At 46.8% G+C, this 25,310-nt stretch overlaps 1 protein-coding gene across 1 annotated transcript in view; it reads right to left on the minus strand.

The window, feature by feature from the left end:
• CDH4 (cadherin 4) overlaps window positions 1–25,310 on the minus strand; it is an 806,448-nt gene that overhangs the window by 3,822 nt on the left and 777,316 nt on the right. The window contains exons 10-15 of the mRNA XM_019509758.1: window positions 22,924–23,177; window positions 18,190–18,332; window positions 12,697–12,930; window positions 10,794–11,027; window positions 4,012–4,151; window positions 525–689 (exon numbers count right to left, since the gene is read on the minus strand). Coding sequence (XP_019365303.1) covers window positions 525–689; window positions 4,012–4,151; window positions 10,794–11,027; window positions 12,697–12,930; window positions 18,190–18,332; window positions 22,924–23,177 — 1,170 coding nt within the window. The remainder of the gene's footprint in view (window positions 1–524; window positions 690–4,011; window positions 4,152–10,793; window positions 11,028–12,696; window positions 12,931–18,189; window positions 18,333–22,923; window positions 23,178–25,310) is intronic.

Raw genomic sequence — 25,310 nt, forward strand, 5'->3', positions numbered from 1 at the left:
CAACTGCAAAACTCCTATAGGCTGAAATGGAGCTGGGTCAGGGCCACAGGTTTTGAAGACAAAAGGCTCTAATGTATTGCGGCTGGAGTGAGCAAGCATGTGCTCTATTACAGGGGTGTACCTGGTAGCCGTGTTGGTTTGAGACAAAGAGACATACAAGCTTTGATCCCGAAAGCATGCAGAAAGGGACAATTTTCTTGTCATTTTCCAGTTGGTCTAATAAAAGGTATCATTTTGGAACCACGAGTTCTAGTTTTTTGTATGTCTTCTTGTGCTCTATTACTGCACTTGGCTCATTTGGGTTTTAATCACCTTACAGGGCCAAACACTCCTTTCATTACCCACGTGTGCAGTTCCATTGACTTCCATCGGAGTTCTGGCCTGAGCAACAGGAGCAAGGTTTTGGCTCTTAGCAAGGTCTAGAAAATGTTTAGGTAAATTTTAGTCCAACTATTTTGCAAACTTATTGAACCAGTGACTGCAGGAGCCTTGCGAAGTGACAATGAAAGCAGACAAGAGCATACCTCGTTAATAAAGTCACCAATATCCCCAGGATGGGGGATTACTGGTCTTATAGGATACTGGGGTTCAGCACCGACAGGTCTCTCATCTACCCGTCTGACTCCAGCTGCCTTGTTCAAGACGTGATCCATGGTCTCTGGCTGCTGAAGTTGGCTTAAATCATAATCCTGTAACAAATGGAAAGGCACAGAGTGAGACCTAGAGCTTTTCAATGAGATCTTTAACAGGCTCTACCCTTCACTTCCATATAAATAAGTTGATGGGTCTGCTCCTTTTTCCCTGGAAAGCAAAAGAAAAATGTCACTACTGCATATGGGGCATCTCAAACTATCAACACTATAAACGATTCATGACATTGATCCCAAATAAGTGCCGGGAAATCGACCCCAGCTAAAACAAATTCAAAACCCAAGTTAAACAAATACTTCTCATGCACTGTGCATATGTAACTTCACACCCTATAGCTTTGTGATAACAAATGGGATATGTTGGGCATGCATGTGCAATAATTCGGTTCACTATATAATTTATTGCAAGGAAAACAGGGGCGGTAGCTGTTGTATTACAATAATGTTATGGTAAGTAGAAATACAATACAAAATTTGAAATGCATTTATAGATATTGATTTTCTGCAGTAAATACCTTCTTTTGCTACAGATCTATGACTGTAGAAACCAGAGAAGGATGTTACTGTGGAACAAGTATTAGGTAAGATTTTGATAAAAATGTATTTATGTAGGTAACGGTGTTTTGCTGCACTTCCTCTGCTGCTATTTTTTAAAGAATCCTTCCCAAAATATTTAAGCTAATATTTTTTGCAGTTGCTTGAAACCCGATTTTTCAGTTTGTTTTAATGTTTATTGTTTTATTCCACTGGAAAACCTATCCTGACTAGACAGGATGCTTAAATCTCCAGGAACAAAACTGCAACATTTATAAATAAATTCTCAGTGATAAAGAGAAAGCCAGGAGCAGGGGAGGGTGGCAGAGAGAGAAAGAAGCCAATTCTGAAGAAATCTGTGGGGGAAAAGTGCTTCAAAAGCACTGGGCAAATTCTTATCTCAAATCCTCAAGGCGGTGGGGATGTTGTCTAAAATAAGTTTCTCTCCTGTCAACGTTAATGAGAGTCCCAATGGGTCCATTCAGGTAGAAAGAGCAAAAAGTTTGAGGTGATATGTTAGGTGGATATGACTGTGAGGCCCCGCGTTCAATATTTTGGCATCTGGACTGATGGCTACATGGCAAAACCTCACCCCTCCTACAACTGAGACTAGAGTAACGGCGTGCTTATGGGGACATGAGTTCCTGACACAGTCCTGTCTGCTGTTGTGCTAGAGTCCCAGACCAAATTCACCGCTCGTTCCATTGCCTGCCTCAGACCTGAACCCCTTCAACCCAACGGTGGACTTGACGGCATGCAGGAAGGCTCCAATGAGTGCTGAAGCTGAAGAAGTGCTAATAAAACCTGTCTGCCACCTCGCACCTTCGCATATTCACCTTCACAATCTATTTCTGAAATGCTTCAGAGAGCCCATAATGGATAGCCTCTGTATTTCTCCACTTTAAAATTAGGTACCTAACTTGCAAGTCCAACTGTTCAGGGGTCAGATAAAGGAAAATTAAAACAAATATATTTTTACTGGCCTTGAAAATAAACGGCGGTAGGTAGGAGGAAGTGCATATAGTTTATTGCTTTCCATTACACCTGTATGCTACAAAACCCACTACATACTCACAGCGGGAAAAATGCCACACGTAGTGGGCATGTCTACACACGCATTTATGCTGGCTTAAATTTACTGTGCAGTAAGTGGGAATAGGTTGGCGTCTACACATGCAGACATTAAAGTGCATTAATGCTGTGTGTGGACTGAGTTGGGGCTAAAGTAAGTCCCAAGTCAGTCCACAAACACAGTGTGACTACATGTGTGTTACTGTGCAGTAACTTATCGGGCATAAATTTGATACCTGGATGATGCAGGTATCAAATTTACGCTCAAGTTGGCCTAAGTCACTGTATTTACTGCGCAGTACGGGCATGCGCGTGTAGATGCACGCCCATACTGTGCGGTAATTTCAGTTACTGTGCAGCAAATGCACATGTGTAGACATGCCCAGTACGTATCAGTATTTTCTCCCCATCTTCAGATCTTGCTACACACACACACACAAATCTGGACAAGAGCTGACCATATTCTTCTTAAGGGTGTCATGGGACCTTTGCTGGTGGTTGGCAGTAAGAAGAAAGTGTACCCTAAATAAGACAACCCAAGCTTATCTTTTTTTGTCTGGGAAGCCCTGCGTCAGCGGAGGAGTAGCCCATGCTTTGGAAGTTTCCTAGAACCTCCAATTCTTGCCGGTGATAAGAAGCCACCATAGAAAAGCTAAGAGATTCAGGCAGACTTTGGCTCAGGGCTCAATTATGAAGCAAAGCTTTGCCATGATAAGCTTCAGAGCGGAAAAGAAAATCCCCAAACATATCTAGACATTTCTCACAAATTAAGGCCAGAAATTAAGAGAAATGAAAGGCACATTAGGGACTATTAAGTAAATACAAGCAAAGCCAATAAAAGCTCTAGGCTCAAGCAAACCAAGGCAAGTGCCTGGAGCAACAGGAACTGGGGAAGGGTTGTAGCTGTGATTTGATTTTATGCAGGCATCTGGAGGGAAAATACACACTGTTAATTATTGAACTGACAGAAATATTGTTTAAACGTGAGTGTCAATAGAGCAATTTATCATCTCACCCAGCAGCCAGGCTTACCCAAATGGAACAGCACACGCTACACCTGTCTCATGGCACTGGCCAAAATGAATGGAAACGTCCCATCCATGCTCCCCAGCTAGATACAGGGCACTGGAGTGACTGGACCCAAGCTGGTTCTCATTTATGCCCGTGCAATATTGTTGAAGCAATGCCAGTGACAATCACAATTGAAGCCGTGATCTCTGTCTTCAGGCAGTAAAAATGTTATGGCTACTGGCTGGCCAGTGGCTATTCCCCAGCCTGGAAAAGCAGGGTGGCCACTGCACAAATATTATATTATATTATATTATATTATATTATATTATATTATATTATATTATATTATATTATATTATATTATATTATATTATATTATATTATATCATATCATAATGCTCAGGTGCAGAATGAGGATCATGGGGCTTGCAAGGTGCTGAGAAATGAAGGGTGAGCCTTGCAGCAGGGCCAGATGCTACCACCTGTTGAGTGCCAAAATGGACTTGAGTGCCCAGACCTGATTCTGTTCCACCCTCTTTAAACCGTACAATCCAATAATGCATCTGCTTGTGTTACACCCCTTCATCTGACCCTCAAGACCGAGTCAAAAAAGCAGTGAGGAAGAGGAGGATTCCCCCATCTTTTTTTATTTACAGCTTTTCAGGGACTCAGGCATGGTGGACACCTAAGTTTCAATAGAACCTGGCTCCGGGGGACCAAAGTCTCGGTGACAAGCTCTCCTCACCTGGTCTTCCTCTCCGCCTCCTTCCTCGTCGTATTTCAGAATGTTGTCCCTGACGTCGTCCTCGGGGTCGATCAGCAGCTGCTTCGTATGCCGTTCCTTTTCCCTGCGCTTCATCCACACCACAAACAGCAAAACCATGGCTGCAACAACGAATACCATGAGCCGGCGTAGCGAGGTTTAACCAGGCTGCCTCTGCCAAAGGCATCCCGCCACTCCCACTTCTATAACATGGAATTTGGTTGCTAGCTAAGAGCTACATCCTGAATTACCCAACCGCAAACAGCAGAAGTACCTATCACCTCTGTGATATTAGTCCTGCTTGATTAAAACGACATGTATACCGATGTTAGATGCTGCTGCTGCTGTAAATATGCCCCAGTGCTAGAAACCTCAGCATGTTTCAGTGCAGATATCTCAATTAAACTTGTGTGGAATATATTGCATACACTCTCGCTTTTAGCACGGACTTCAGAATATGCCGTGATTGGGGACGAGGATCCACGTACCGTCAGTGGCCACATATTGTCCTGAACTGTTAAGTACAAAAAATAAGAAAAGGGATACTTCGGCGAGTGTCAATAATCCAAATGGGTCCTCCTGTTTACACAGATTGCTTTATGATTGACCAAGCATGTTGATTGGACCTACCGCTGTCAGGGCAAAACACCCCATCTCAAGGGAAATACAGAGAAAGTGTGAGAAACAGCAGCTATCTGAAGGTGTTTATGTCCCAACCCCCTGCTTCTTCATCCTGCAACTCTTGTAGGCACTTGGGTTTGAGATCAAAGACAATAAGGAGAAATAAGACAGTCAAAGGCAAAGAACAAAGACACGAGCCGATGTTTTCCACTGGTTCCACAAAAACGCCATCTGAGTTCGTAGGCTATCTCCATTGTAATCATTTTTTAATGATTTGCAGCTTGCTCAGAGACATGGAAAGAGATTGGATAACATTAGTTCACATAATCCAATTTAGGCTCATTCACGATCTTTAGGGGGCTTGCTTTATTTCTGAAATCACATTAAGTCAAGCATTAGGATACGCTTTCTGCCACTCACATGGAGAGAGCAGGGCTGTGAATCTTTGAAATCCTTTCAGAGAAGGATGCGGGCCTTTGCGGAGCAAGGGTAGCGCAATGTGGCAACACAAAACTAACTTCTTGGGGCATCCGAATGTATATGCTAGGGCCTGGTGAATCTCTCCTGTTTGTACACTGCAGTGAGGTACAGCTCACCACCAGCTTTCACCACTTAAACAGCATTACACAGTTTTCTTCCCTGGTTCATCAACATGCCAGCTCCCAAAGGCGGCACATTTCAAATCAGCTAGACAAGGGAGATGTGTTACCAGCTATGGGAACACCAGTGGGTCTCCAGTAGCACTAGACATTGCAACCTCTCTGTTTCCTTTAAGAAACCCATCGATGGTCTTGTTTTCCTGCTAATACTCAACACTGCTCAAAGTAAGGGTTTCCCTTCAGGCCTTTATATTCACTAGGAAAAAAGTACGTTCTTAACCCACACTTGCAAACAAATGGAAATGAATGCAAGGTAAAATCCAAGCAAAGGCAAAGCAGTGCGGGCTTTTATTGTCAGCAGATCGGGTTAAATCTTCATCTCCCCAATGGTCTTTGCCTCAACCTGCCAGCTCATGTTAAAACAGCAAACTACCTTGTCTTCCTTAGGAGCGTGCCTTGTGTAAGCGCTGTAGCGTTTGCCAGCCCACATTAACACCGCGACTTTTCTCTAAGTGAAGACACCTCCTCCGGGAGAAGGCAAGAGTCCAAACTCCGTCCCAGAGACTCAGCTGAGCCCTGGGAACAAGCCCTTGATATTTTGGATCATTGTGTGTTTTCCGGGATTTTTTCCCCTCTTTGCCTGAGCCTCAGCGTAGCTTCGTTGAGCTCAAGAAAGAAAAGGAGAGCAACTCTGGAAATGTGGACTCCAAGGGTCTTGCAATCAAGGCAAAGCCAGGCAGCATCTTCCTGTCTGAGACAGCTAGGAGGATCTGAGTTTGTCCTCGTTCTTTTCTTCCGAGCGCTACAGCTTTCATACCCAACAAGAATTCACTGAAGTGAATAGAAGAGGACCGGACAGCTAATTACTGCCATTGTATGCCAATTGGCTGCTGTCCCTGCCTGCTAGCTAACAAAATTGTTTTCAGATAGTTCAGCATTTCTTTAATGCGGATCCCAGATCTATTCTAGAGAAAAATAAAAATAAAAAAAAAATGCAACTCTTATCTCTGATATAAAACCTCAGCTATTTAGCAGTCTATTGAAGTCCTTTTCTTGTCTGTCTTTCTTGTCTCTCTCACAACAAGCTACCTGCCTGGCACACAAAGACAATATTATAATGGTTACCAGGGTGGTTTTTTTATGCTACTTTTTCATCACGCTTGTGGAAAAACTGTGCCATTAACGCCTTTACAGCTACCTTGAAAAAAAAGACCTTCAAAGTGTCAATAGCAGATGTAGTGCACTCTCTCTCATTCCTTTTAGTCACTCGGCAGAATAGGAAGCTGTATTACTGCTGTTATACCCATTTTCACTCTGCATGTAGTTTTTCTTGAAATCTATTGTCTTCACCCTTCACAATTTTTTATTGCATTGCTCTTCCCTCAAGTGTTATCCTTGCAGCTAGTACATCAGGTATGAAGGGAAAAAACCAACAACCCACTTAGCCAAAGCAACAAGAAAGAAACTTTCTAGCCCTGACAACCATGGCTGGTGTATCCCATTGCTTGGTCTGACTTTAAAACCATAAAGCTTGACTTTCCTGACTCCAGCAAAGAACTGCAGAACAAAAAGTCACATGTGCCCTTTTCCAGGCTATTGTTCAGAGGTCATAGCATGCATATCTATATCTATCTATCTACCTATCTCTCTCTCTATATATATATATCTATATCTATCTATCTATCTATCTATATACATATATAAGAGAAAATGGTAGGAGAATAACGGAAAATCTCTGCTCATCACAAATTACATTTTTCATCACTGATACAGCCCTTTGCAGCTCCTGAAGGGAAGTGAGTCAATTAGAATTACAATGAATGTAAAAATAAGCTTTTGTAATAAAAACCATAATTTAAAATGGGATAATGTATCTGAAAATGAAAAAGGAATCTCTTAAATCAAACGTCCTTCAGCAGAAGTTAATTTCAGTCAATAGAATTTTCAAGCATTTAAATCATACTTTAGAGCTGGATTTATACGGGAAGTAGCGAAAAGAAGCCTAGTGTTTTATTGCCTTTGGTACTTCCGGTGCGGGGTTTTATTACAGCCTTATTCTCTTTTATGAAACCAACATTGGGAACCAACAGTTCATATGCCGGAGCTTAAGTCAAATCACACAACAGACGTGTGCACGCAGAACGCGCTTGCATACTGCATGCCTGCATACCGCGTGGTTTATGTGCCTGCATATTACTTGCTGCGCAAAATGGTACCGGGTTTGCAATTGTAAGCGCCCTTTCTGCATGTGCATATTGTAATGCTATCACCTGCACTTGCAATGCATCTTTGGGCTAGAAATCTTAAATATTTGGAAGTAGGGATCAGAGAATCTTCTAATGAGGAACAGCCTTTCAGAGGTGGATGCAAAGAAATATGCACTGAATTTCACTCGGCGACCATAATACCATGCTTTCTTGGAAGTTATTTTTCTATAGGCCTATCGCATTCAGGTGTGCATTTGAGCGCACATAGTACAAATATCCTGTCTTCAGGCTGCATCTCAGCACTTGCATATATACATTTTGTATGCAACTGTATGCTGCCCTCATTGGTCCTAGACTGCATGACTAGTGATGGCCCATGGTCCAGATGTATAGTAGCATAATGGGAATTATGACCGACCAAGCCACAGCTACATGGGCCACAGTGGATACAGAATTGCCTAAAAGAGGTGCAGAACACCACCTCTCAAACTACACGGGGATGGGAGCCAGGCATGGCTGGAGCTCCCAGGCCAGTGGGGGACATCAGGGAGCTGGGCAGGAAGCAGGTGCATGAAGGGCAGGACCTGCCCCAATGCTGTCCCCAGCTGACCTGGGGTCAAGGAGGAGCCCCAGAGCTGCTTCTGCCCCATGGTGCAGGGAGCAGCTCTGCGGGAGCCAGGCTCCATTGGGAATAGGGGTGGTGGCAGAGTGCAGGTTCCTCCTTCCAGCCTCTGCTCCCAGCCAGCATGGGGACAGCTGCAAGGAACGGGACAGCAGGGAGAAGATGCAAGGAGGAATCTATGTGCCACCGCTGCTGTACCCTGCCGAGCCCAGTACTCTACACAGCCACAGCCTGCGGCTGGAGCAGGGAAGCAGTGCCTCTAGGGCTCCCACTGTGCCTGGGTTAGCTGGGGACAGAAGCAGCAATGGCCAAAGGGGATGCATCCAACCCGCTGGGTCTGTCACTGAGCTGTTATTAGACTCAGAGAAAAACAGAGTTGGAAGGGACCTCCCAAAGTCGCCTAGTCCAACCCCCTGTCTGAAGCATCCCAGACAAATGCTGGTCCAACTTGCAACGCTGGAGATTCCCCAGCCTCTCCAGGTAATTTATTCCAGTGCTTAACCACCTTCATCATTAGAAAATTATTCTAATATCTAATCTAGCGCCCCCTTGTTGCAATTTAAACCTATTACTTCCTGTCCTATGGCCATGTGGACACAGAGAACAATGGATCACCATCTTTATAACACTGCTTTTTGTATTTGCAGATTCTGATCAAATTTTGCCTCAGGCCTCTCTTCTCCAGACTACATAATACCAATCCTTTCAACCTTTCCTTGACTATCATGTTTCCTAGACTTCTACTAATTTTAGTTGCTCTCCTCTGGACTCCTTCCAATTTTTCCACAGCTTTTTTTTGAAATGTTGTGCCCAAAATTGGACACCGGATTGTAAGTGAGGCCTCATCAGTGCCGCACAGAGTGGAGGAGTCACTTCCCATGGCCCGTGTATATAAATCTGACTTTCACCAGATTTATTTCAGGCCATCTTCCCAATTTATCAAGATCATTTAAAATCCTAATCCTATGATCCAAAAGTGTCCGCTACCCCACCTCGCTTGCTGTCCTTTGCAAACTTGCTGAATACACATTCAATTCCAGCCTCCAAGTCCTCAGTGAAGATGTTCAACAACAATACCCCACTCGATGCTTCCTCCCAGTCAGACTTTGAGTGGCTGATTGACTACTCTTTGAGCCTAATTATCCAACCAGTTACGTACCCACTTTACAGAAGTTTCATCTAGATTGTATTTCTGTCGCTTATTTATTAGGTGGCATTAATAGCATAAATTGTTCCACCCGCTCTCCATTCAAACACATTGGGGGTAAATATTAAATGCGATTTAGCACCATAACTCCTATTAACTTTAATGGGAACCCCACAGTTTCATCCTGCATTTCCTGATGAATATTTACCTCACTGTGCATTTCAATGCTTCTTTGTATCTGTCCCTACTGTGCCAACTCCTGCTTGAAGTTATAATGATATCTTTTTTATTTTAAAATGTGTATAAATTTACTTAGTGTTTGTGCTCATGAAAGCACAGGAGTGATGGCAGAGCCAGAAGGAAGGCAGCTTCCCCACACAGAACCATGTCAGTCCATCTCGGGGCTATTCTGCAGCTTGCTCCTTCTTCAAGGGCTCCTCTTTCACTGACCGAGAGACTTTGCAGGCTGCAGTCATGATGGGGGTGGGCAGGGACAGTTCTTCTGTAGGTGCAGGGAAGGGAAGGGAAGGCATCTGTATGCAAACGTGAGCTCCTCTTGTTTTAAAATATGTAAAGCATATTTAAACTGTCTTCCCCAGGTTTCCTCTAGCTTGAATTTTTAGAAGCAACCTATTATTCTTTCCTCCTAGTATCCAACACCCAAAACAGGCGCTGCTTGTACAAATGGGACCAGCCAACAGGAACTCTAATAACCAGCATCCTCTATATACTATCGATAGATCTGGGATCTATCACGTATTCTACCACCGACTTAACGTGTGTCCTTGGATGACACATTAACCTCCGGTGCCTTCCTTTCCCCATCTATAAAATGAGTAGAACTATATTTCTCACCCAATTTAGCCAAGGCACTGTGAGGCTTAATTAATGTTCGCAAAGTGATTTGAGGCCCTGAAATAAAAAGGTCTTCTAGAAATACAAAATGTTCTGGCTCAGTGGTTTACACTGTGTTTGCACTGTAGTGATGGGGTTTGAATACAGGGCATATTCAATAGTATCTTGAATATGTGGGTGAGTCATCACCAGCTTTCCGGACTCCACAGTCTGTCCGGTCTTTCTCTGAAACTTGGATGGATCGTGAAAGTTTCAGGGATTTTACAGGAGGCAGGAGAGCAAGCGCCTTACGCTAGAAGTGCCTCTTTTGCAAACAATATTTCCAGGAACAACAGAGTTTTGAACAGGACTGCCTGGCTTTATACATTTTCCGTTTTGCTCCAATTTGGTACCAGCTCGCTCTAACAACAACCACCATGATAAAAATACTAAAGGGTGTCTTCAGCGTACTGCCGCTTGGGCTGTGATTCCAACCTGCTACTTCTCCCTGTGCTTGGTGATACCGCTGGCTCATTTTAATGATGATGGTGCCAACTCAAACTGCAGTGCCTGTTCTGTGGCCCACTTTCTTGCCCTCTGCTGATTGACTGTGCTGCCATTAATTAAATGCTCTAGAGGGAGAATTTGGTAGATCAGAACACAAAGCTTCCACCTAAAATGCTTCTGGGCTGGTGTGAAGTTCCTACCCAGGTGCTCAAGGCTGCAACACTTACTCAGCAAAATAATGATGCATATCAAGATGGCAATGATGGCACCTGTGCCCAGGCCAGCGGCCGCAACGGCCCCGATGGTTGTGCAGTCTCCATTCTCATCACACGGACATACTTTCACTTTAATGATAGACGTCTTGTACAAGGGAGGGTTCCCCGAATCCGTCACGGTGATTGGGACGTCGTACACACCGGCCTCCAGGTACATTATTCGCAAACTGAGCTGGGCATAGTCACCTGGAGGGACAGAGACAGACAGGTGACTGTGGCTCTGTGCGAGGTGCTAAAGGTAATGGCAGTACAACAGATGCCAAATGACCACCCTCCAAGCAAGCGCACACGGCTGCATGCTGTCCCTGCAGTGCAGCTTCTTTCCTTTTCCAAGTTCTGCCAAGAGTTCTTGCTCCTTTTTGATCAAGAAATCTCTTGCTATGTGTCACAGCTTGAGAAAAGACCTTTCTATGCTCCCTTACATGTTAACAGAGTACTTTAAAATGCAATCTCTGGCTGTGGACAGACCTAACTTTGAACTGCTGCAGAAGGCAAAGGGGGGTTGCAGCTTGGGTGTACTGTCGCTGTGCTCTGCATGCTCCTGGAGCATCTGAGAGAAAATCGCTATAAACGTAACCCTGAATGAAGCAGGTGTGATGTTTGTGACAGTTTTGCTGTGCTCCTGTTGCTACTGGAGCATGAAGCAGTACTGGGAACATTGTACATAGCTGTTCTCATAACTGCTCACGGGTCGGTTCCAGCTGTTCGGTGTGCGGGAAGCATCGCCGTCGGGTTAGCCCAGGGAATCACATGTAGGAGACCGGCAACACAACAATATACCGTACCCCAAATCGGTGCCAGCAGACCTTCAAATCTCTCCCTTCCACTCTGCTAAATGGTCGGTCCATACCGACTATGCTTGGTGACTGCATCCTGTTGCGGATACTGGCTTTCAAAAGCATGCTGGCTCACAGCCAGCACTAACCGCATTTAACGCCTTTTGCAAATCAGCAGCCAGTTGCTCGCACATAAAATTTGATGGTGAGGAAATGCTAAGGCATAGAGTTGAAACAGGCCAGCGAATCACTGGTAGGCTGTCACTGTCCCTTCCCCAGCTCTGGGCTAGACCCACACCACTCTGCTCCCACAGCAATCCTTGCGGACAGACCTAAGCCGATGTATTCAACTGTTCCATTTTTTTTTTGTGTGCCTTTCCTTCCTATTGTGAGAGGTGCTGGACTGGCAGTTTAGGAGACTGAATTACTCTTTTCATCCCCACAATAGCTGCCAAGCTGTTATATCATGCTGCCCCTGGCAAAGCGTTTCAGACTTGACCTCGAGGAATCAGCTTTTAAGGAGAGACAGTAGTTCAGTCTCTAAGACACTTTCTTTCCTTTGCTTTTATGCTGAAACTACCAATAAGGGGTCCAATTAGGGCCAATCATGGTTGCACGCCATGATCTAACAATCCTTCACGTACTGGTAATCGTCACGCTTACCTGGCCCTCCTGGTTCCATGGTAAATTAAAAGGCTGCCTTTATGCAATTATGACCAGATAAATGAACATTGATCCTGATTGTGGTTCATGACAATTACACTGGAACATAAGGAAGACAGATAATAGCATTTTCCCCCTTGGCCATTATGGATGATTTATTCTCCGTTCACTCCTGATAACTGTTCATAATTATGAACTGCATTAAAAAAAAGCCAAGTGCCAAAGCTCTCAGAGTTTTGCGGCAGGTCTGATACAAATCACTCCTGATTAACTAACTCTTGCCTGCACTGTTGGCCATAGGGTGTTTAAAAAAAAAATTAGTTAAGAAAGTGGGAAAGTTGGGAAGTTTGAATCTGCGCGTGGCTCTCATTAGCAAACCCCACTCCGAACAGCCGTAGGATCACCTCCCCATTTACCATTTAGCCGGGTGATGGTCCAGTTCTTCCTCACTGCAGATGGCATGCTTGGCAGCTCGAAGACGAAGGGCCCCACGTTTGGATCGATGTCAGCGTCTGCGGCTGTTATGTTGATGACATTCAGGTTGGGCTTTTCACAGATCTGCGCCTCCTTTGGCAGCAGCTCCGGGACATTATCATTGATGTCAATTAGGTAGATCTGCAGTGTGCCAGTGCCGCTCGCCGGGGGGATACCTGAATGGGAGAGGCAGGTTCAGACGAGGAGAAATGAATACAACGCACAGAGCGGCATGCACTATAACACGACGCTCTTGGCCTGCCCCTGAAACTCCTCTGAGCCGTCCAGCCCGGAAACGGTGCCATGGCCTGGGTCCTGGGAATGCAGAACTAGACCTCCTGGGCCACGCTGCATTCATGTCTCAGTCCATGCAGGGGAGATGCCACCCCCCCTTTTTTTTTGGCCACTGAAAATCACTGGTTTTTGGGGGCCACTTAACACACGTCATCAGCAAAAAACGGAGGTGACATCCCACCCCAACAGCAGTGAACCTCCTACTGCTGCCAATGCCATAGCTCCGTACCAGCCCGTTATGCCTCTGCCTGACCCTGGAGTATTTTTGTTTTGCAAAAGCTGGGTGATGAGGCATTAGTTTGGCAAACGATACCCAGATCTCATTTTATTCAAAGCCTGAAATGTTAAGGAGGAGGTGCTGGGTCACTAGTTCCAAGATCTGCTCATTTCTATTTGGGAAGTGGGGGGGGGGGCAGAGAGAGTTGGGTGGACTTGCCACAACCACAATGTCAATTTGCAGGCACTTGGTTCAGCTGCCCAGGTGCTGGCAACTTAGAACCACAAAGGAAAGGAAGAAAGGAAGAAAAAAAGACGGACAGTCAGTCAGACGGGGCAGGATGTGGTCCGTGTCCACTTGTCTGTCCAAGCCCCAGATGAGAAGACTCTGCTCTCTCAGGCACAAAGCCTAGTACTCGAGTTCAACAGACAGCAATGCCTACCTTTAATTCTCAAGGCCCATTGTTCAAGCCCTGCTGTGGCAGCCAAGGTAGCGGCTATCACATAAACCTGCTGTGATTCTCTGTGGATCATGTAAGCCGTAGACAATGCCAGGAAAATGTACCATCCCCTCTTCTCAAGTCTAACCGCTGTTCCAGTAACAGAGAGGCTGCTGGTATTCCTGATGCAGAGATCTCCCCCTTCCACTCACGTGAGCAGTCCCACCGACCTTCACTGGACCATCTGCCTGGGTAAGGATCAATCGCTAACACTCCTTCGGATCAGGCTGTGTCACGCAAACAAAAATGCACCGCACCAAAAAAAAAAAGCCGCATTAAAATTTTCGGGCGGTCTACATGAACTCCCGTGCTGTCTGCACACAGCCTTAGTTTCCAATTTATTCCTCTAGACAAAAAGCAGTCGCTGCCCTGTGCAATCCTCCATCGAGTCCACTTTATTCTGCTTTCCTAGGCCTGCAGGCTTCAGTAGTGTCCCCTCTACAAATAAAAACCGGTAGCTTGCTTTTAAACGGTCCAGCGTTTCTCATCCTTCCTCCCCCAATGCAGGCAGTTTTGTGCCGGGCCTCCGTGCTGCCGATTCCCTCCAACCGCTTTGCCTGAGTCATTTTTAAGCTCTTATTTTCAATTCATGGTTCTTTCCTCCTAGTGCTGGGTATAAAAAACAGCCTCGCCACTGTTTCAATCATTGATTCCTTCTGCCTGTTTGTGGTTTCTCTCTTCTGATCCTTGTTTGTTTTTGATGTCGAAGGGGTCTCAAAGTCCCCGAAGGAGCCCTGAAAATCCCTCTTCCATGATGCCTACATTAATTCTCCCAGCCTCCCATTTCAGACACCATGCTTACACTTCCTGAGCACCGGGGAGGTCTCCCCGTAGAACAGTGTCTTTAATCAGACATGGATTTAGCTGCAGAGACACACAAAGCCCATGGGGCTACCAGGGCTGCACATGACAACACACTTGTTCTCAGTATCTTCTAAGGGAAAGCGTAGGTGATTTTCCTGTTTACATGTTGCCCACAATAGCTAGAGGACTGAATGCAGACTCCAAGGAGGCTTTTGCACCTTCAGGGGCATGTTTTTAAAGGGCCTCTCAACTCAGCAAGCGACACCACGGGGCAGCAATACCGCTGTGACTGAAATCGCCCGGACTTGCACATGTAAAACAGAGCCTGGCAACCGCAAGCACAAATTAGCATGTGTGCATGCAGCAAGCGAGTGCCTCTGAGCCCTGTTTCTCATTCAGCTCATTGCTGGTACCCCCTGACGGGCATTCAGAAGCAACCTCATGAGATATTCAGTCAGGAAAAATAAATGATTAAAACCAGCACGCAGCAGAAGCTGCTTGTAGGTAGGAGACTGTTCTGGCTCTTTTCAGCGAATCTACAGGTAGGGCCCAGAAGCTGGTGTCCAGCGAGGATCCTAGGATTGCATCCTCCGCTGACTCCCACGGAGAATCTCAGACTTTGCTCGTGCCGCGAAGCGTTGCTGATGTAACCGTGTGAGACGAGAGTGGGAAATGACTGCATGCCCTTTAGCTGATGTTGCTCTTCTAGCAAAGCCCCATCTGGATGCAGCCAGGATGACAGAAGAGGGCTTGTGGTACTCAGGGAGGCAGCTTAGGCAAACCAGCAGAAATCCACTTTTTGCAGCGATATGCTGCACCGTCACTAAGGGGCTCCACTGCCATAGCTTTGCCAGCAAAGCTATGGGGCAGCAGCCCTGTCATGAAGACCAAACCTTAATTAGGGTTACAGTAAAGACAATTGGGTATGAAAAAGAAACCAGACAGTTGGGGGACAGATCTACAATTGCCCCCAGCCTTTTCCTACTTCACGGGGAGTCACCTTCAGTGCAATTGCACCGAGGCTTCCTGAAGCCACACAAAAACATTATGCTACCCCACGATCATTCAGTTGTAACTATGGAGGGATCTCCTAAAATGCCCCGAGATTTGCTGCCTGCCTCCATTCAGGAGGGTTTTAAGTCGCAAGAAAACTCCTGGGGAGCCCTGTTCCCCTGATCTGGCAAATGTCAGCGGAAACAAATGAAGCAGATCCACAGCATGTCGGAGCGGGAAGCCATCCCAGGGTATCGGTAGATCTAAAAGACAGAGCCCAAAAAATGTGCGTACGAGCACAGGAGAGAGCTGCAATAAAACTATTAATATTAATGATTTCTCTTTTAAACGAAGCTGTACTTTTGCCTTGTATGAAAGGTCTCCTTATTGTAGTTTAGGGAGCGAGCATTTCCAAAGAGCATTCATTGGAATAGCTTCTTAATCATGCATAGAAGCTATCAAAAAGAATTTAAGGAAACACGATGTTGTTTCTTCCTTCAGAAAAGTACAAAAACCCTGCTTTGATAAGAATGTGATGACACAGCACATGGAACTCGGGGAGGAACGTGAAAGGAGTCTATTAACCTAGATAAAACTTTCGCCAGTACCCTATGCACTCTAGACAGAATTTTAAATAAGGCGTTGTTTTATGTGCATTTTAATGGCTGCAATATAAGAGTGCTAGATTAATTTTTCAAAATAAAGGAATTCATCCAGGTTTCAGCTCTCAGAACTGCTGAACGACAGCTCTGGAGAAGATGCTGCATGGGCAGGATTTCCTCGTCGGTACTGCAGACGGAAAATGAGTTATCCTGAAATCAAGTTCCAGTGTGGAGCTGGGTGGTGGGGCCGCTGCCGGGGGAGCGCGGCAAAATCCTGCTCTCTCTGGTGGGGCCCAGACTCACGATGCGTTAAGACAGGAGAGACTTGCGCTGATTTTGTAAATCCCTGTAACTTATAGTGGGATCCTGATTGGAGAGCCAAGCACCTGCCCTGGGTTATGACATCATGTAAGCATGCCATGTGTTCAAACCCTTAGAAAGGAAGATGGTCTCATGGTTAAGGCTCTGGTTCAGTTTCCTCTGCCACAGTCTTTCTGTGTGCCCTTGGGCAAGTCATTTAATTTCTGTGCGACTTGGCTCCTCTTTGCAGAGTGACAACTCTTCCCTTTCCTGTTCCCTTTAGATCTGTTGCATAGGCACGACTGCACAGGATTTGGTACCGCGTGGCCCTGGTCTTAGCTAGGTTGTGACACCGACTCTTAACCTTTTTTGTACCAGGACCCATCTGTAAACATCAATGGCCAGTCATGACCCACTTTCCCCCTGCCCCTAGCCCTCCAGTGTGTTGGGCAGCGGCTGGGTGTGTGGGGCATGGGGGGCCTGAAGCAGCCCCAAGCAGGCTGGAGCTCTGCCAGCTTGCAAGGGAAGACCCATGGTTTCCGACATTCTTCTCCATTAAAAGAGCATCCATTTTTTAAGTGTGTTGATCCACTTTTAAAGTTTGTTCGTGACCCTTTCATGTATTCTTGCGGCCCACTGCTCTAATACACGTGATAAACAACAGCCACTATTTTAGTCTCAGTCTTCTGTAGTCGCTCAGTGCTCCCTACTTGCCTACTTACTGCACAGGGAGACCTGCATGACTCCATGCCCTGTGGCCTGCACCCACCCTGGGACCACACTGACCTCCACTGCACTTAGGACTTTGCACCTTCTGGAGGGCAGCAGGATTTGCCCTTTAATACTCTAACAGCATCACGGCTCTTTGGGCAGGTCAGCCTGCTTCCCTTGCTACATCCCAAGCGGTAAAAAAAGTGTTATCGGGAGGAAAGCTTGGGAATTGATGCATAGGCGAGTTTTGACCACGCAGCATAAACACTTATGGCACAGCCTGAAGGATGCCAAAAGGCTTGGCCAAACTCAGCTGACAAAGAGATAGGCATCCCTGAAGCAGCAAAGAACTTAGGGCATATGGACAATCCCATTCATTTACTCAAGGGTAGAAAGCCAAGCGTGTGCTTAAGTCCTTTGCCAAAATAAGGCCAAGCGTTGTACATCAGCTTCAGCCTTTGCAGTAGATGGTGGGTGGTACTGCTCCTCCCCACTGCCTTTCATTGGAGAGGGGCACATTAGAAACACAGATGAGCGGAGAGATGGATCAGATCAGATGACACAGAAAAACAGGCAGACAGACATGTCCTATGAACGTTACAGCTTCTCCAGATGAAGACAGATCCGTTTCTTTTCTAATCCCCTCCCTCTGTCCCTTCCAATTGTTTCTGACTCCCTGCTGGAGTGTTTCCTGCCCGCTCGGCACCGTAGGCTTTCGACAGTAACCACGATCGGTGTGTTTGGCAGCACATGGAGCTCACAGCCCCTCGCTGTTTCCTGCGATTCAGAACTTCCCAAATCGATTTCCCATTTGCCCTCGCTTTCCCTTAACAGCACTCTGAATACTGCGCGCATCTAATGTACTCCAGCAATTCCCTGTCCCACTTTCACATTTTTGACCGTAAAACCTGGGGAAAAGATAACTTATACTGACAACTCTGTCAGGGCATCATTCCTGTTAATGCATCACATTAGAGTCTTATTGAAGCATGAACAACGTGAAGCTTGGGCCCACCGTTGTCAGCCGCCAAGAATGTGGCCTCGTAGACATTATTCTTAATGTAGGCTGACTCTCGATCAAGGACAGCAGCAGTAGTGATCTGACCGTTTGTGGCATTAATGTTCAGCCAGTTTGCAGGATCTGACAGCTTCGAGTATCTACAGAGAAAGGAAATAAATACATGGCAGTCTTTTCAGTGACATGTCCTTAATATGGCTTGAAATAAGGTTTTTTTAGACTCCTGACCCCTGTTTCAAAGGACCTTTGGATAACGGGTTTTGTTGACAAACAAAACACTAATTGACTGCCTCGCTTTCTGACCTCTACAATTATTCAATTTTTTCCCATTTCCTTCCATTTAAGGTTTTGCTTTCTGCTAAGTGCCACTTAATGTGCCCGTGTCCTGCCATTGCCAAAGAGCACGTTTCTCCAGCGGTCTGCTAGCGCGGGGAAGAGGGGCCTGGGATGACCACAGCACTCACATGTTGCTTCCTCAACGGCCGGGATTAAAGGAGAGGTTAGCTCCCCACAGGTGCTCTGCCTCTCCTAAAGCATCACCTGCTTCCCAGCACTGGCCCCCTGCTTTGCAGGACGCTCACCTCCTGGGCTGCCGTTCTCTGCTCACTCCCCTCCATGCACACATGGGCTTCCTCCTCGCCGTACACGCTATAGGGTGAGCGTCATACAAGAAGGAGCACATCTGGTCGCCATCCCCAGATTGGTGTGGATCTGCCCAACTCATCTGTTTGACCGCAGAACTACATTTTCAGTAGCCAGGTCCTCGCTGGGTTTCTATGGGAACTCGTGTCTACACTAGCCAATTGGCCCAGACCCGGGGAGTGTGAGTGTGTGTATGTGTGTGTGTACAGAGATCTTGGCACGGAAGAGTGGCTGGACAGCATGCTCATACAGCCTGAGCAGTGGCAGCTGTGGGCTGGCTCTGGGGAGGAGAGCATCCGCGTGTTGGCCAGCGGGGAGTCCAAGCAGAGAGGCAGGATGAAAGGAGAGGTGGCAGGGCAGCTGCGGCAGGGCCAGCTATGCGAAGAGGAGGAACATTGCTAATGGCCTGCAGAAGCTGACAGCGTCAAAAGAAATGCCCGGAGGCAGTTATGAAGCTGTCGGGTCCTGAAGTGGAAACTGGGAAACCTGTCCCAAGACCCTCCTGCTCCTTGGCTAAGTCGCATCACTTTTCTGTTCCTCAGTTTGCCTGTATGTGAAATGGGGACATGAGTGCACACCTCCATAACTCAGGGATCCTGGGCTCCCCGGTTAATTGACTGCCAGCAGAATGACAAAGTCACAAGACACTTAGGTATCTTGGTATGGGTTGCACCGGATCAGAAAACAACTCCAAGCCCAATCCATTCTCTTTTATTAGAGATGGGCAAAAAACAGTAATAGCAAAACCTGAACTCATGGAGATGGCTCTCGATCTCCAGATCATTACAGGCTTGAAATGCAGACCAGACCCGTGTTCTGGCTGTCCCCGGGCAAGCATGGGTCAGCGCGGAGGCAGGTTTCCAGTTGTATCATTTACTTTTCTTCTCAGCTGCCAGCCGTCGCCCAAGTTTGCTAGCACTCTACATGGCTCGCTTTGCAGAGCTTGCCTCCCTGCAGCCACCCCTTTTCCAAATGGCTCTAGAAAAAGGCACTCTGATTAATGTCTTTTCTTTTTTTTTAAAAAGATACCATTATTGCTTATGATTCCTACTTCTATTTTTTTTAGTTGCAATGCTGGAGCTGGAGTGAATTCAGAAAGTACAGAAATGGCCACAGCATTAGTTATTCAAATAAGCAAGCAAACCTGGGTTTATCTTAAAGACAGCCTGGGTCTATTGATGGTTTCTACATCAACATCATGAAAAATTCAAGGTCTCTGGATAAGTAAGCAGGCGAAACTCCATGGCTTTGGCTGACTTTCACTGTCAGGAACTAGTTTGTTTGAAGCTGAAGCTCAAAGTCAACCCTGAGCAGTAGGAATCCACCCAAGATAACAGCAAAATGTCTGCATGAACCCCTGCCAAGTGAAGCCATTACTTTCCATGGAGCTACCGTCTTTATTATACAGTGGAGCACCGAGCAGCCACGCTCAGTTTATTGAACAAATACAGTAGTATAGCAGAACTGCTATATCTGCATCCTCCAGCAGGAGCGTGGCCAAAGCATTGCAGCTTTAGCTGTTTCACAAACGAAAGGTGTCGCTAGGTGGGGGAAGGATCTCCACTCTTGGTCTCCCATTTGGAGACTTATACTTACTGTAATCGAATACTGCCGACAGAGGCTCTTGCAACACGGCGTGCAGGGACAGACCTGCTGGATCCTTTCTTTGTTAACTGAAGGCTACTTATCACTGCTTTGAATGATTTCAGGGGGCCTTGTTCGGGGTGGGCTCTAACTCAGGGATGCTGGGTGGGAAGACAAAAGAAAGGGGCATTTTGCTCTGTTCACAAAGGCTGTTTTGGAGAAAGCCCCGTGTAACACTAATAACACACCAGGGCTCCTTGCAGTGCTATGGCCTTAATCTTGCTGGCTGAAACCCAGGCAAGAGTGAGTTACATTTGTGTTTAAAAATAAAGCGCTGCTGGGTCCAAATGTACGTGTCCTGAGAACTCTAGGAAAAAAACCAGCTCAAGTAATTTGCTGTTGATATTTAGAGAAGGTCTTGTGGGGTGCCCCAGATGCACCCTGCAATCACGGGAATGGCTCAGCAGAGCCTGTCATTGTCTCTCGAATGGGAGGACGGTGAAGCTAGCAATTTTCATTCTGGATTACAATCCAAACACCGACAGATTACAGAGAGCACTTAATCAGAATGCAAGCTGCACTTTTCTATCGACTGCAGCACAAACCAGCGAGCACGGGAGGGGCACGGAGACGTTTCAAAGGCTCAGAATTTCACAATGAAACACTTAGGAAAAATTGGCTTGTTAACGAAGACAGCCTCTCCTTAAAAGTTTCAGTACCTGTCCAAACACAATGGGCAGGAGTGGTGAATAAACACAGTCATTTTCTGCACCAGACAGCTCCACACAAGGTAAAATATCTTAGCCTTCCACCGACACAGAGTGTCACAATGGACATAAGTTAAATGGGCCTCAGCTGTGGTCACCTACAACCCTCCCCAGCACCTGAAAAATACTGTAGTCCTTAAGCACCCAGGTTGTAAGAGGGAACAGCTGGGATGGAGTTAAAAATCTCTGTCAATTAACAGCAAATGCATTTTCTGGTGGGCCCAGAACACACTGACAGACTAACCAAAGGTGTTTAAAACACCCCTGAGCATACATGGGTTTTCTATTGGCTGCAAAATGCTTTTTTTTTTGGTGGTGTGGATGGCGTGCGCCATTGCTCACCTAATTTATATGTATACATTATACACTAACCAATGCAAATGATCATAATTAGCTTTCTGAGTGTGCAATAGCCTATTTTGTATGTGCAGAGCAGCACCGACATGCGCCTACTATGTACATGATTGCAAGTCTAATCATTTAAAAAATAAGGCCCATAAAATTTAATGGGATTGAAATATGCAGCTGGAGGGTGCCCAAGGTGCTCCTGTGAAAAGAAGGGAGGGTGGTATTGCCACTCATTCACAGGAGAGGGTCTTGGGAAGTTCAGATTCAGTTCCCAGCTTGCCATACACTTCCTGGGTCATTTTGTGGCAGGCCCAGCCAACCTGTTGCATGGGCAGCCTCTGCATGCATGCACAGCAGTAGGGAGCAGAAAGCAGAGCACCAGATCGGGCAAGGGAAAGGGATCAGAGTGGCACTCGAGGAGGGTGCAGGAATAATTTGTGCCAGAAGGGTTGGTCCCGCTGACTTAGGGGAGGCATCACTGCAGGAGCAGCATATCCTGTCTGGGAAAGTCCCGAGCACAACCCGCTTTAGCTCGTATGCTCCAAACCCAGAAAGATGCTCTGGGACGTCCCCATGAAGCTGCTTTTAAGGGCTTCATCTCCAGCATCCTTGAGTGTGGCTGCTGGGGACAACCCCACAGTAGTCACGGCAGTGTGTCCTGGGTGCAGAATACGCATGCATGCTGGGGACCCTCTCTCTCAGGACAGGCTGCTATGATGGGCCACATGTTTGGAAGCATGTAGGGGTTCAAAAATGATCCCAGGCACTTCGGAAAGTCCCACTTTGTAGGGCCACCATCTCTGGGCTCAAAGCTACCTTTGAAAATGTGGCCCTTATCCTTTCCGTCTCTCAGTCCCCCTTCCAGAGAAGGTGAATAATAATGCTTCCTTTCCCCGAGCCTTCATCTGGCTAGGCTGCAAGTTCATTTGGGTGGGAGCTGTATATGTGACTATGCGTATGTACAACACTGATCTCAGCTGTGGGCTCCAGCAACAACTACGTTACGAATAATGAAGAACATCCTTAAGAATAAAGGGACATAGTGTGTCCTCAATATTACGTGATGCAGGTGAGCCTTAGCACCTCTAAGAGCTGCACCCTTTCTGAGCTCCACGCATTGACAGAGATGCCAGGTCTGATTCGGTTTTACTCCACAAACTGTTCCCCCTTCAATCCCGCCCATTGGTAGGGTTGCAAATATTAAAAGCGGCAAAGCATCCTGAGATCATCAAAGGGAGGGCGCCTGTAACTGCTGAATACTGTCATTACGTTATACAGGCCAGTTAGGAATTAGATTTTGATAGGTGCTTACGGCTGTTTTACTCCCCAGGTTTCTGTCTCTTAAATCCCGCCTGTGATTACACACGATCTCATCTGGCTGGCTGCCCACCTTACTGCTTGCTGCATGAAGCGGTCGGGATCCACAGCTGAAAACGTCGTCAGCACCGTCCCCGTGGGCACCCCTTCCTCCAGTCGGATTAACTTTTGGTTGGTTGGGAAATACGGTGCCTCATTGACGTCTGTGACTGAAATGGTGACTCCCGCGGTAGACTGGAAGGACATCTGGATTCCACTTGCCAGCGGAGCTTGGTTTGACACCATCACCGTCAACATGAAAGCTCTGTTCATCTCATAATCCACTGCCTAAAACAAACACAAGCACAAGATTGATCCGTGCAGAGAATAAATTCCACCTGCTGGCGGAGGTAAAACAATGCCCCGAGCCGCAGGTTTCTGCTTCTCAGAGCTCTTGGTTATAAAGGTGTAAATCCAGAGCAATTCCATTTACATGGACAAAGTGACTCTGGATTGTCACTGACACAAGTGAGTTCAGAAGCTGGCTCTGGAGATGAAAAAACAGCAGAAGTGTAATGGCCAGGAAGGATTTGCTCTGTGTTTTGTCCAGCTGCTAAGTAGTTTACAGAAGATTGTCTTAGTTTAGCATTCGGATTTCAGCAGCAGATCCCAGGAAGGGGAGCTATAAAAGCAACAGGCACAGTCATGTTAAGAGGAATTAGACAGGTACTTAACAGAGCTATTAGCATTAAAAGCTGCTGGCTAAGTAACTGGGTCAGACTCAGTGGACTCCTGAGCTTGTAGCATCCTGAGTTTCCCCTCTTAGGTAAGATTACATGCAAGGGCTGGGCTGTGAGCAACTACAGCTGGCTCTGTAAATCAAGCTGTCTCCCACAGGCTTCTTTGAAAGATGGTCTCACGTGATGCCCCGAGGTTGTCTGCACATTTTCAAAGGTACAGTTTGCTGTTGGGTGGCCGTAGATCTCATTTTAACACGCGCAGAAGGACAGCACCTCTCAGAAGTGAGAGGCAACGGAAAGCGTTAGCTGGCATAACTGATTGAACTGCAGTATAATAGCAATCTCTAAGCCGTTCCTCTAATTATTATGAGGGTCGTCTCTAATCATACGCCAGGGAGGCCTGAGTTATGCAGGATCACACCTCTACCCGTTAAAAAATGCTTTGCCATAATTTATTAATTTAGAAGTATATCAATTCTCTCTACTCCGTCTCCTAATGTTATGGATATTGACTGACTCCAGAGACTGCAAGCCAGACTTTCACTCAAGTAAGCTGGCACGGCTCCACTGGCCTCTGCAGAGCTGTGACGATTTACATCAGCTGAGGATCTGGCTTCTTCGCCTTGCTTAAGAAACAGGCCTGCCCGGGTGGAAGTCACACCACAGAAAGGAATAATAGGAAGCAAACAGGCTCCTGCTCAGCTCATCTCCTAGCACGGGCTCTCATGCTCAAGCTGGACTCGAAAAAAGGATGCAGGGGAAAAGTTCCTGCTTAAATACTGTTTGAGGCCTTGGAACTAATGCGTTTGCAGAGGCCAGGCTCTTGCTGGCTCCCCAGTGTATGTATTCACACAGTATTTTCCTCTGTGCTTGCTTATTGGCTATATATAGTCAAAAGAACATGTATGTAAGTCTGACCTCTTAGAAACTGGGATCCTTTGCCCCCAGCTGACTTCCTGCCGCTGGGGCGGGGGGCTGGACCCGAGGATCTTACAAGGTCCCTTCCAGCCCTAATGTCTATGTCAATGAAATCTATGAAACTTTTTCCTTACAAGTTTTGTTGGGCTGGAGAGGACGCCTTCAGAATGAGGCAAAGAGGGGACCCGATCAGCCATCAGGGCTGACGCAGCAAGCCCTGCCAGGGTGCGTCTATACCGCTTCCAGCCTCGTGCCCCTAGTGCAGGGCGGGCAATTATTTTGGGCAAAGGGCCGCTTACTGAGTTTTGGCAAGCCGTCAAGGGCCGCATGACAGGCAGCCAGGGCCAGATAAATATGAATTTTCTAAATTTTTTAGGGGCCCCGCGGGCCGGAGAGAATGGCCTGGTGGGCCGCATCCGGCCCACGGGCCGTATTTTGCCCACCCCTGCCCTAATGTGTGTGAGAGCTGCGGCGGTGGGTGCTCTCAGGGCAGTATCCCTACCTGGCTTCTGGGACTGGTGCATCTGGAGTGGGCACCGGTGGGCAGGGCATCCACAGGGGCGCCTGTACACGCGACAGGGGGTTAGTCTTTAGGGTTGTGTTCTATGCCCCCTAAATTGAAACGATGGGTTTTTAATTGAAATGGTGGGGTTTTACTTTTCCATCTCTGTTATGGTGAGGGACCCAATCCTTTTTTTGGGGGTGGGCTGCTCCGTGGTGGTGGTGCCCCCCTGGGGTACCTGGGTGGGCTGCTAGCGGGCTGGGTGGGTTAGCTCAGCCGACCAGCAGCTTGCCCCCCAGCCATGGGAGAGGAAAGCAGGCT

The sequence above is a fragment of the Gavialis gangeticus genome, unplaced genomic scaffold, assembly GCF_001723915.1.
Source record: "Gavialis gangeticus isolate Ggan-Ray unplaced genomic scaffold, GavGan_comp1, whole genome shotgun sequence".
In the NCBI taxonomy this organism is placed as follows: domain Eukaryota; kingdom Metazoa; phylum Chordata; order Crocodylia; family Gavialidae; genus Gavialis; species Gavialis gangeticus.